Source organism: Nilaparvata lugens, chromosome 1 (assembly GCF_014356525.2).
Source record: "Nilaparvata lugens isolate BPH chromosome 1, ASM1435652v1, whole genome shotgun sequence".
Classification (NCBI taxonomy): Eukaryota; Metazoa; Arthropoda; class Insecta; order Hemiptera; family Delphacidae; genus Nilaparvata; species Nilaparvata lugens.
Window position 1 is genome coordinate 7,493,781 of NC_052504.1, and position 11,823 is coordinate 7,505,603.

General features: G+C 34.4%; 1 protein-coding gene across 1 annotated transcript; it reads right to left on the reverse strand.

Annotated features, from left to right (window-relative positions):
• Positions 1–3,824: 3,824 nt before the first annotated feature.
• Positions 3,825–11,385, reverse strand: LOC120351498 (stress-associated endoplasmic reticulum protein 2-like). Its single transcript, XM_039429155.1, has 3 exons — positions 10,984–11,385; positions 7,572–7,644; positions 3,825–4,435 (listed from the first exon to the last, which is right to left on the reverse strand). The coding sequence occupies exons 1-3, from the start codon at positions 11,065–11,067 to the stop codon at positions 4,398–4,400; spliced, it is 195 nt and encodes a 64-aa protein (XP_039285089.1). The 5' UTR covers positions 11,068–11,385; the 3' UTR covers positions 3,825–4,397.
• Positions 11,386–11,823: the final 438 nt, after the last annotated feature.

Consider the following 11,823-nt stretch of genomic DNA (forward strand, 5'->3'; position numbering starts at 1 on the left):
ATAGCAGACTTCGTGTGTCTCCAGCGTTATTGTCCTGTCACCAGCTGACAGATCTTTGAATAGTAGCACAGAATTACAATTATAGGAGTTTTCTCTGATAGTAGACTCTTGAGATGCGCGTGAACACTTGCTTCAGGTGATCAATTTCCATAACGGCAAGGAAAGTTGTGTAGTGCGCCACACCAGATTTTTAAATAATGCATGTATCGTATTCAAATGTGACAGAACATAGTATAGGATAGATAGAAGTGAGTAGGAATCAGCATTTAGATACATGCATTATGTGAACACTCTCAGCTACCTTCGCGCCCCACTATGCTTTAACCATTGCCACCTTTAATACACCTGCATTAAAGGTGGCTATGCTTTAACCCTTTATACATTACAAGTGTTACAATGGTATAGACTCGAATTAATGAAACTGTTGTACTGGGAAAGCTTGAGAAGGCGCATGATTGTGTACGGGGTGGGGACTAACATACGTAGAAGACGGTAGAGGTCACGTATGAATAGATATTACTTTTTGTGTAGTTGAGAAGTTGATATTGTGGTAATTATTCATATTGAATGAAAAAGACTAAGAAATTGTCAAAAAACCACAGATTTATTGATACTTATCAGTTACACAGTTTATTAGAGATTGACAATGGTGTAATAACCGAAACTGGTCTTTCTAAGTATCAATAAATCTGTGGTTTTTTGACAATTTCTTAGTCTTTTTCATTCAATATGAATAATTACAAATAGTTTGTAGCCGGTGATTTCAATATTGATTTGAACTTGGATAATGAGATAGTTGATAGATATAAGAGTATTTTTAGTGGCAACGGTTTTGAGAATATGATTAACTTAAATACGAGAGTGACAGACACCACTTCCAGTTGTATTGATCACTTATTATTCAGAAGTAATAAGCCACTTATGAATGAGGCCTTTGTAATTGATCCTCAAATAACTGACCATCGAAGCATTGGTTGTTTATTGGCATGCACTTATGAGCATACTACCCACAATGTCAGTGATGAGAGAGTAATTGTTGATTACAATATATTGTTAAATATCCTTACTGGGGAGTCGTGGTCGTCCGTGTACTCGGCTGATTGTTGTAATGAATCATTTGACTTTTTTATTAAAATACTGAATGATTCAATTGCTGAGAGTAAAGTAACTCTTGCTCGTCCTAGTGATCGCCGCTTGAAGAAACTGAAACCTTGGATGACGGATGGGCTATGTCTGGCAATATTGAATAGAGATAAGCTAAGGAAAAAAGTATCAAGGTCGTCTGACGATGCTCGACTTCGGCTTCAATATAATAATTTCAAGCGCAAAATTGATCTTTGGATTAAGAAAACAAAGGAAAGATACTACAGTAGGCTGTTTGAGAAGGTCAAGGATAACTCCAGAGCTCAGTGGAGGGTCATTAACTCTTTAGCTAGCAATAATAAGGCGAAAAATTGTGTAAAGAGTCTCCAGATTAATGGTAAAACTGTTGACGACCCAAAAGATATTGCTGAACAATTCAATGAGTATTTTGTTAATGTGCCTAATTCATTGTCGACTTCCCTTATTGCTCCCAGTATAGACCAAAAGGAAGCATATGATAGAGTTTTTAATGCAAATCACGTTTCAAATTCTTTCTTTTGGTCTCCAGTATCTTGTGAAGAAGTAGAATTATTTATCTCAAGACTGAAAGGAGGTACAGCGACAGGTGATGATGGTATTTCTACAGCTCTGGTCAAGACAATTTCACATGTTATTTCTCCTGTGCTGGCTTACATTTTCAACAAATCATTCGCAGAGGGCATTTTTCCACAAAATATGAAAATCGCTAGAGTTGTTCCCATCTTCAAGAAGGGACAAGCTGCTTCGATTGGCAATTACCGACCAATATCTTTGTTGTCAGTTTTTTCAAAGGTGTTTGAAAAAATTGTAAAATTTAGATTGATTAATTTCATGGATAAGCTGAATGTGATTTCTGATGTCCAATTTGGTTTTAGGGAAGGTCTGAGCACTGAGATGGCCCTTCGGAGGTTCATGATGCTGGTTCATAATAGTTTGAACTCTAATGATAAAAACCGAGTCACAGGTGTCTTTCTTGATATAAGAAAGGCATTTGACACGGTTAATCATGATATTCATTCTCCTCAGGAAGATGGAAAGGGTTGGAATAAGAGGACTGGTACATAAGTGGTTTGCATCGTATCTGGAAGAAAGGCATCAATATGTTTTCCTCAATGGTCAAAAAAGTTCACTGAGGAAAATTAATAGTGGAGTACCACAAGGTTCGGTCCTTGGGCCAATATTGTTTCTTATCTTCATTAATGATCTGTACTCTTCATCATTCAAAGGAGAGTTTACAGCTTTCGCGGATGATACGGCCCTAACCTACGGTGAAAAAACAACTCAATTGCTGATGGAGAGTGTTACTTACGATGTTAAAATGCTGTCATTGTGGTTCACGTGTAATAGGCTAAGTCTGAATATTGAAAAGTATGTAATTGTTAATTTTTCACTGTCTCAAGGTTTTCAAATGCTCACTCCCATTAAATATCATTCAATTGATTGTCAGGGGCGGCTAAATGATTGTCCTTGTAGCAGTCTTCCACAAACGGATGTTGTAAGATATTTAGGTTTAATGGTCGATGAAAAGCTCAGTTTTAAGCAGCACATCCTATCTCTCAAAAACTATTTATACATGTTCATGCGCAAATTCTATTTTTTGAGATCTCTGTGTCCATTGAGTGTCATGAGGCAGATTTATTTTGCATTTGTGCACTCCAGACTAAACTATGCTATTACTTGTTGGGGTAGTACTTATCATACTCATGTGAAGCCGCTATCTGGATTACAGAAGTCTTTTGTAAGAATAATGATGAAGAAAACAAGATTGCATGAATCCTTTCCTCTCTTTTTAAATTTAAATATTCTGCCACTTAGATATATGTACGTTTTTAGAGTTTTGCAGATGTTCTTTAATAGGAGTGGCAATGCTGGCGCAATTGTGGATACTATTCGATCTTCATCGCGACATGGTAATAGAGCTCAATTGCCAAGACCAAGATCCACCATGTTCCAAAATCTTTCTTGTTCTTAGGTCCAAAATTCTTCAATAATTTGCCTGACAATGTAAGATCTTGCCAATCGTACCCCTTGTACAGTAGATTGATCAGAGAGTGGCTATTCGGTCTTCTTCCGGAGGCGGTCGAAGCTATGTTTTTTGTTGTTCAGTGAGAGATCACATTTCTCAAATTCTAAAAGTTATTTTAATTACTATTTTCTCTGTTGTTAGCTTTCATCTTATTCTTTATTTGTTGTATGACTTTTATTTTGTTTATCAATGCCTTGTTTTTCATTTCCTAGTTATAATTACTGGATACATTATGTAAGGAATTCAATAAATAGAATGATTTTTTTTACTATAAGAGAGTTTCTAGGGTCTGCAGCAACTCCTCCATGCGTACAGGGAAGCTTCCCTTGCATGAGAGTATTTATTGTCAAGACAATTAAATGTATATAATATTCATAATTGTATTATTTTTATTATTATTAGTTTATGCTCTAGATGATTAAGTATTATTTTGTATGCATTGTTTTTGGCAATAAAATTTATTATTATTATTATTAATTGCAAAATCAAATGCTGTATTTTATTACTTATAGGACGGCTTTAGTAAACTATGCATGGAATAAACAACAGCAACTGCAGCTTCTACTAAACTATTTTTTTTTGTTCCAACGCTACTAACTTGCCCAATTTCCATTGAAATATTGTGTTAATTTTTGTAAACCTTTATTCAAGAAAAGGGTAGCCGAATAAGATACGATTTATCACTGAAAAGTTTAATTCATATCTCTCTTTCAGTTATAAATAAATATATAAATAATAAATCTTATAAAACAGCCAAACATGAAATCAAAAGTCATTCCGAAATTAGATGTTGAACAAGTACATTAATGGACATTATTTTAAAACAAAATGGAATGATTCATTTGACAATGATATATTATTTAAAATATACACGTACAACAGAATACTCATTGTAGTACAGATGTTCCATTTCAAGAGGAATAATATCAATTACAGTTTATATTATTATATACATACACCAATGAAATACACATATAAAATTATCAACAGTGGAACGTTATTTGTTTACATTGAGCTAGAATCAATAACGATCGAAGTGTATCAGATATAGAATGTACATACATAGAATTTTTAATATCATTGACGGATAAAGGTAGGGGATTTTATAATTTGATCAGATTTTACATTCATAATTGAAAAATGTATGGAAAAAACAGTTGAAAACTGAAATTTGTGCTTTTGAACGTAGAAAATGATGTTGAAATGATAGATGGATTATCATTATTCCTCAGGATCGTCCAGAGACATGTTATGCTAGCCTGATGCTCTGGATTATTTGGAAGACGGCTGAAACAAAAGTGTATTCTTGAGACAAGCGTTTTTGTAAATCCTATAAAGTAAGTTTCAATAAAATGCTTCATTAGAGAACAAAATTTCAAGGACACTGGTGCTATGAAATTAACGATATAGGTTGCCTTCAAACTTACGGAGTCTGCCCCATCATGACAATTTCGGAGGGCCAAAAGGAAAAACCCAAGAGACCAGAGATGGGTGAAGCTCCAGGCACAAATGTAAGTCAAGAGGTTGAGCCGAGAGTGACCGGGTGCCCAAGAGGCAATTTGGCGACCCCTCCTTCAGCGGAAGGACCTACAAAAAGGCCAGGAGTGGAACTCAGGTAGGTCACGAGTTTGGGGGTGGAGAGGCCAAAACTCACCACTAGTCAGAGAAGGGCGGCGCCATTCAGGCAAAACTTCTTGGAGAGGTGAGGCTTTTGACCCTGCAGAGTTTTGGAGGGGCAAAAAGGAAAAACCCAAGAGACCAGAGATGAGTGAAACTCCAGGTACAAATGTGGGTCAAGAGGCTGAGTCAAGGGTAGCCAGGCGCCCTAGAGGCAACTTGGCGACCCCTTTTTCAGCAGAGGGACCTTCAAAGAAGGCCAGGAGTGGAACTCACGAGGACTAATCAGTCTGAAGAGACTGCCAAGCATATCACACTGGATTGCGACAAACAACCAGGTGATGAATGGGATGTTAGCATAGGGAAAATTTCCTGGTTCTTGTAAAGGACACAGGTATTTATTTGTTTGCCTAACTAACATACTACTTGGGATCACAATAAGCTTCGGTTAACGTGTGGGGTTCTTTGAACCTTTGGATCCTTGAATCCCTCCATTCAAAAAAAAAAAAAAAAAAAAATAAATAAATAAATAATAATAATAATAATAAAGATATAGGTATTCACCTTAATACCATAGCCACATCTAATACAAGGCCCCGGTCTTAGATATTGCAACGTCGCAGTGTAGGCCTAGAATCTAATACATGATTGGTAAAAAGGATAAAAAAAAATAACAGCTGATCTTTTTCACCAATCATGTATTAGATTCTAGGCCTACACTGCGACGTTGCAATATCGTAGGCCGGGGCCTTGTATTAGAGTTGGCTATGTTAATACTCATCGCCCCATTAAAAAACACAATAATCAATAACCATACCTTGAAGAAACAACAATATAGTAAAAAGTTACAACTTGTGTTCAACTTGGAAAAAAAAATGTTATACCTTAATATGATGAATAAATTTCAATATTGTTTGCTTTGAGAAATGCAATCAACAAGTAAGAAAAATTCAAACTCTAATAACAGAATTATTATAGTTACGCAGAGTGAGCATAAATTATTGAACACATTTCATAGGTGAATAAAAGAATAGCAAATAGTAGTAGCGAAAATTAACTTTTGAATTGGGATGGACATGCGCAGCGGAGAAGGCATAGAGCGGTAGGGATACAACGGCAGCGATGTTGCCGTTCTGAACCGGCCAGCGTTCTCTAATTTCCACTGAGTATTCAAGCGCTCATGTTAAAGTTATGAAGTTTCCTCTCTCCAATCACAGTCTCGACTGACTCTATTCGACAAATTGACAACTACGCTTCCACCTATGACTCAATCCATCACTGCAATTGGCTGATCTCCCTCCATTTCCACAAAAACCTCCAAGTCTGAAGAAGATTTACACGAAGTATGGTGTAGCTTCTATAATATTTGTGATAATCATCATAGAAACACAGTCAGCTCAATGGTGGAGGGGGGGTGACAGAGCGTCAGGGAAAGCTATGTGCGTTCTGTAGTTTCACGAAAGCAAATCGGTTATTACTGTTCAAAGACTTTTTTGTTTAGAGTATGGCCGTGAAAAATAAGTTGTATGCAATGAAGTCATGTAATATTGATGAACTGAGACGAAGATTTGAAGACGTAATTCAGAACATAACATTCAAACTGTATGGCGTGAAATTGAATATCGTCTAGATATTTTATGTGCAACAAAAGGTGATCATGTAAAAATTTGTTGAAGTTGTCATGAGTTAGTTATAAATAAAACTATTTGAAATTAGCTTTTCATTATTCTAAATCAATATTCGCTAAATTAATATTCATATGAGTACACGTATTCGTTATTTTTCATTCACCTAAGAAATGTGTTCAATAATTTATGCTCACCCTTATGTATGAATAATATCATAGAGAAACAATAGCGTAAGTAGATATCCCATGGTATAGGGCATTCATGTCGCAACTTTTACTGTTATCTCAAGCCGATTACTGTCGATTTTCACTGTTTTGACCGGGTAAGAGTGTATGAACGGCACAATATGAGAGACTACCAGCGTCATGAAGCTTCACGGGAAAGAACTACGTGGACTATAGGCTTGAGATAACAGTAAAAGTTGCGACATAAACGCCCTATTATACCATGGGATATCTACTTATGCTATTGTTTATCTATGGTTATATGCATTAACAATGTATTATTGATCAAATTAGCAGTTTCTTGCCTGACCTAAAATAAAATTACAATATTGTTTGCTTTGAGAAATGTAATCATGTAGAAAATCTTCAAACTCTTATAACAGAATTATAATTATAAGTCTGAAGAATATTATGTAATAAAAATGAAATATTGATAAAATTTGTAGTTTCTTGTCTCACCTAAAATTTGAAACATTTTAGAAAAAGTAGTTAATAATATTGCAGAAGACGAATGATTCAAATGATATACAGTATTACTGAAAAATATAAAGATAGTCTAGAAATGAAAGTTATAAAATTAAGCTCAATCATAGGTCATGAACTTATAGATAAAATTGAAACAAATGTTCTTTAAGCTCAAAATGTTCAAGCTATTGTTAAAAGAACTGGTTTATCGTTGAAAACACTGTTTCAACAAACTCGATTCCACTCATTCATCATTTTTAGCCACAATCAAGGTCGAGTTCATTTTTTACTAATGAATGTAATTGACAAAACATTTTTTACCAATTGACAAAACTATGTTTTAAATGTTCACTAAATACTTTGATGACTAATGATTTTTTTGTTTTGCAATGTGACACCAACTGTACTGCGTGAATCCGATCTAGATATTATAATTTCAAAAATAGTTTGTTATCGAACTAAAAAAATAGGTCAAATACTGGAATTTACCTGATCCACAAACAACAAAAACGAATAGAGCAAGAAGCCATGGTCCAACCGGGTATTTCTCATCTTGTGGTTTCTGTAAATGAAAAAATCAATCATTAATAACTATGAAACACACAAAAACGTTACCAATAAAATAAACACTTTTTTAATACTTATTATAAAACTGTACACAGTGGTTGCTATATAAATCTACCTATTTCCCGTGGAAAATGGACTTACATTCTTCAACTAGATGTTATTTTGAAGCTTCGGAAATATTCTACAACACTGTATCAATACTATTATAGTGCGGTCCACGTTATAATGGCAGTGTTTGATTGGCAATGGTATGGCTATCCTTGTCTATCATTCAACAAAGTGGATAGCTTTATCTCTTTCTAACTGGACATGGCCACTTCAGGAAACATCTCCACACAATTGGACTCAGAAATGAAAGCCAGATGTGTAGGCTTTGTAATCAGTCTGAAGAGACTGCTAAGCATATCATACTGGATTGCGAACGTCTTGGAGCTAGAAAAGGGCTCTGTTTGGCTGTAAGCAACCAGGTGAGGAATGGGATGTTGGTATAGGGAAGAAACTCCTGGATCTTGTAAAGGACACGGGAGTTGGTTTGCCTAACTAACATACTTTGGGACACACAATAAGCTTCGGTTGACGTGTGAGGTTCTTTGAACCTTTGAATCCGTCCCTTCAAAACATAAACATCTCTTTCTCGCTTTGCTCTGTTGCCAGATCGTCTTTCAACAATGTAGAATTAATAATTAACAAAATATTTCATCTTAATTATGAAAATTCATTATGAAATTATTGAAAAATATAATTTCTTGCTCAATAAAATATAATTGACAATTGAAAATGAGAATGAACAGTTAATATTTCATCAATAAACCTGTATCAGCTACCGTCCATAGAAGGCATTGACAAGACAGAGGATCGGCAACGTTGTTCTCCTATCTTTCTCTACTTCCATTATAATGTGGACTTCACTATAGTGTATGTTCACTGTAAAGACATCTTTTTAAAGGGCGGAAAGTAGAATTTTGTCCCCGAAAAAATCCTGTCACAAGCTTTTTTCAAGGTTGGAGCGATATAGAAAAATAAAGGAAAGTACAGTTTTCAGCGGAATACACGCTTTTTCCAATATATGCCAAAACTAACAATTTGAAAACCATGTATCCCATGACTCCTTGAAGATAGTCTTTTAAGTGGTATCAATCTCTTCGTGATCATGTCTAGAACGATAATATGCATTATGGCATTCTCAAAAATATTTGTGATCATGAAAAAAAGATGGCGGTAGAAAATTTGTATAAATATTTAAATTATTGCCATTAAATATGTAAATGTTGAGGGTATTAGTTTTTCCACAGAATTGTTTAGAATAAATCTATTGAACTTGATAAATAAATCTGATTAATATTATATATATAACGTGGGTTACTAAGTTCAATATTGTAAGTCTATAAATTTATGTTGCTATCTTTTGATGTATTATCAAAATGTATATCACCTTAATTCTCCTATATATAGAAAACAATTAGAGATAAATATGGAAAAGGTTGAAATATAAATGCTTCAAGAAATTTTGTTAACTTTGATTTTGTACTGAATAGTCATTTCCGTAGGACGCATAGTTTTTGAGATAATATATGAGGAAAACCAAAAAATTGTACCTTTGAACCACTCCACCCTCTTAGCAAAGGAGATAAGGGTGGGGACTTTTGATGTTTACCTCCTTACTACACTAAACAGATCCGTGTGGTCAAAAATTTTCTTCCAAACTTTTCCCTCTATAACCCTTCATTGACTGGGCTATTTTACAAATTTTATAAAAACATGATTAATCCATGTATTTGTATAGTCTCTTCAGCCAGTCTTCAAGAATCAATTTTCCAATATTCTCTATGGACGTTCCATCTCAATAGTGCAAAGTGAGTTAGCTTCAGATAGTATCCCACATCGTTATTAACAGTCTTAAATTAGTATTTCAAGCTCATTGAAACAAACAATGCCCACGAAAGCCATTCATTCCATTTTACACGACTTCTTACTTTTGTATTTTATTGACCAAGAACTCGGAAAGCTCAATTTTTTGGGAATGCATTAATCGATATTTCTAAAAAAATACTACGTGCTTTGAAGAACTGAGTCGTAATATGTTAGGATAACTCAATCAACCACATTTTATATTACAACACTGTGGTCAGCGTAGTATAACCACTTCCGGAATCTTCTTCCTCAAACTGTATTTTCCTTGCATAGTCCAAATCAACTTAATTTCTCTATTCAAATGATTTTCTTTGTGAAAAAACAACAAAACATTATAGCTAAGGCTCTTGGTCAGAAATACAAGTGAATGGATAATATCTATACTAGTTCAATAGTATTTTTAGTGAAGGCTTACAAAAAACATATTGCTTAGCCTATCTGATATAATAATATAAATTATTATTCAAACAATATTGATCCCTATTTACGATGGTCTTGCTATACACACTGCAATGTGACCATTTGTGGATCTATGCAGGCCACTCGCCTTTGCTCAACAAAGAATAATAGAAGCAAGCAAAGGTCAGTAAAGGCAGAGATAAGGGAAGATCTAACTTCTCTCTGGTATAGGCAAGAGCTGGCAAAGCAGACATTGACACTCTCGTGCTTGTCGTCATTTGTAGGCATTGGGCGAGAGTGTGGATGGAGCATTAGACAAGGATAGCAACACCAATGATAATAAATATTGCCATTAAAACGTGTAGCCTACCTCACTTAGAACACACTATGACGACTTGCAGACTATAGGCTACTATTTGTAAAAATTACAGTCCTGCTGAACATGAATCCAATGATGTTCTAAAGCATGCTCAAGTCAGTGAGTAGATATTTTATATTATTCACAAATAGGATAATCTGCAAGTCGGTAATTTAGTGTCAAAACTTGGTGAAACATATGTCAGTTTGTAATGGATAGAAAAACTTAAGATTAATGATAAATTGAAGCAGCCAATAAATTGATTTAATATTTAAACCCAAATCATGCAGCCTAGCCTATGTGTTGACAAGAAAGAACCGTATAAAAAACACCCCATTAAAGAAACCAGCTTACCCCTATTTTACTTGAAAACAATACTATACAGCAATAAGTTATAATAATTAGATATTATTAAAACTTACTATTTAGTGAGTAACATTGAGTAAAAAGCGGTATGTATGTTATTCAGTATCCGCATTCCAATCTTACGGCATTCTTTTTTCAAGGTTTTGATTTAATTAATAACTAAAAAGCCTATTTGAAAAATAAAAAGATTTTATGTTAAATATTGAAACATCGAGATGTTACTGAAAAGTTGGAATAAAAACAAACAAATCTCTTGACATAAGCCCATAAACACTAACCTATCTATAAAGGAGTACTTACGGTTGATTTTGGTACGTTTCCACGTAATGTAACATTTTTACTTGCTTTATCGTTGGCAATTCGCATCCTCTGTTTCGGAGCCATTTTGCTGGGTTATAAAATTAACACAAGCCCTTTCAGTGAGTCACAAATGAAAACATACGGCGAATTTGAGAGAATGTATAACCTACTTCTCTTTAGTTTTAAATGGCCAACCAAACCAAACCAAACTGAGTTGTTGACGTATTTGAAAGGAAGTCAACGTATGCTGAAATTTGTCAGCGGAAGCAGGGAATAAAAATCAGCTGATTGAAAAGTGGAACCAAATTCAATTCGTGATCGATAATTTACATCGAACAGAGAAATTTGCTTATTGATAAAATGTTTTCAGATAGAGAAGAGTTATTGTGAATTTTTAATGCATGAATGGAATTGGTTTCAACCCGCTCTGAAGTAAAAATTAAAATGGATTTTGTGAAGCTACTCGAGTGTCTCAGATCTGCAAGATTCCAGTTAGGCTAGTGTAGAAACATAACCTGAAAGGCTCTGTTCAATTGGATGTAAATGGTAAAAAAAGGTCAAGTCTTGGCTTTTAGGTGGCAATATGGTAATATTAATTCAAATGTGTTGATTTTCGATAATAAACACAAATTAAACAGGAAGTTGAAATGTTCGTACATTTGAGATACCCTATCCTACTTTCTCACAGCAACGGATTGCAGGCTAATGCCATGACCATGAAGTAAAAAAGATGTAAAAAAGTTTTTCTTCCTTCTTAATGCTGATACCATAAAGGAAGTAAATATTACTTAATATTAAGTAAAATTATTACTTAATTTATCTGTGCTGATACACAGTGAA

Bases quoted from the DNA above. Each gene is read 5' to 3' on its own strand.
- LOC120351498 (XM_039429155.1), bottom strand. From the start codon at position 11,067: ATGGCTCCGAAACAGAGGATGCGAATTGCCAACGATAAAGCAAGTAAA. The intron at 7,645-10,983 runs GTAAGTACTCCT...TTTCATTTACAG, and splicing joins GAAACGTACCAAAATCAACC to AAACCACAAGATGAGAAATA. The intron at 4,436-7,571 runs GTAAATTCCAGT...CTTTTGTTTCAG, and splicing joins TTTTGTTGTTTGTGGATCAG to CCGTCTTCCAAATAATCCAG.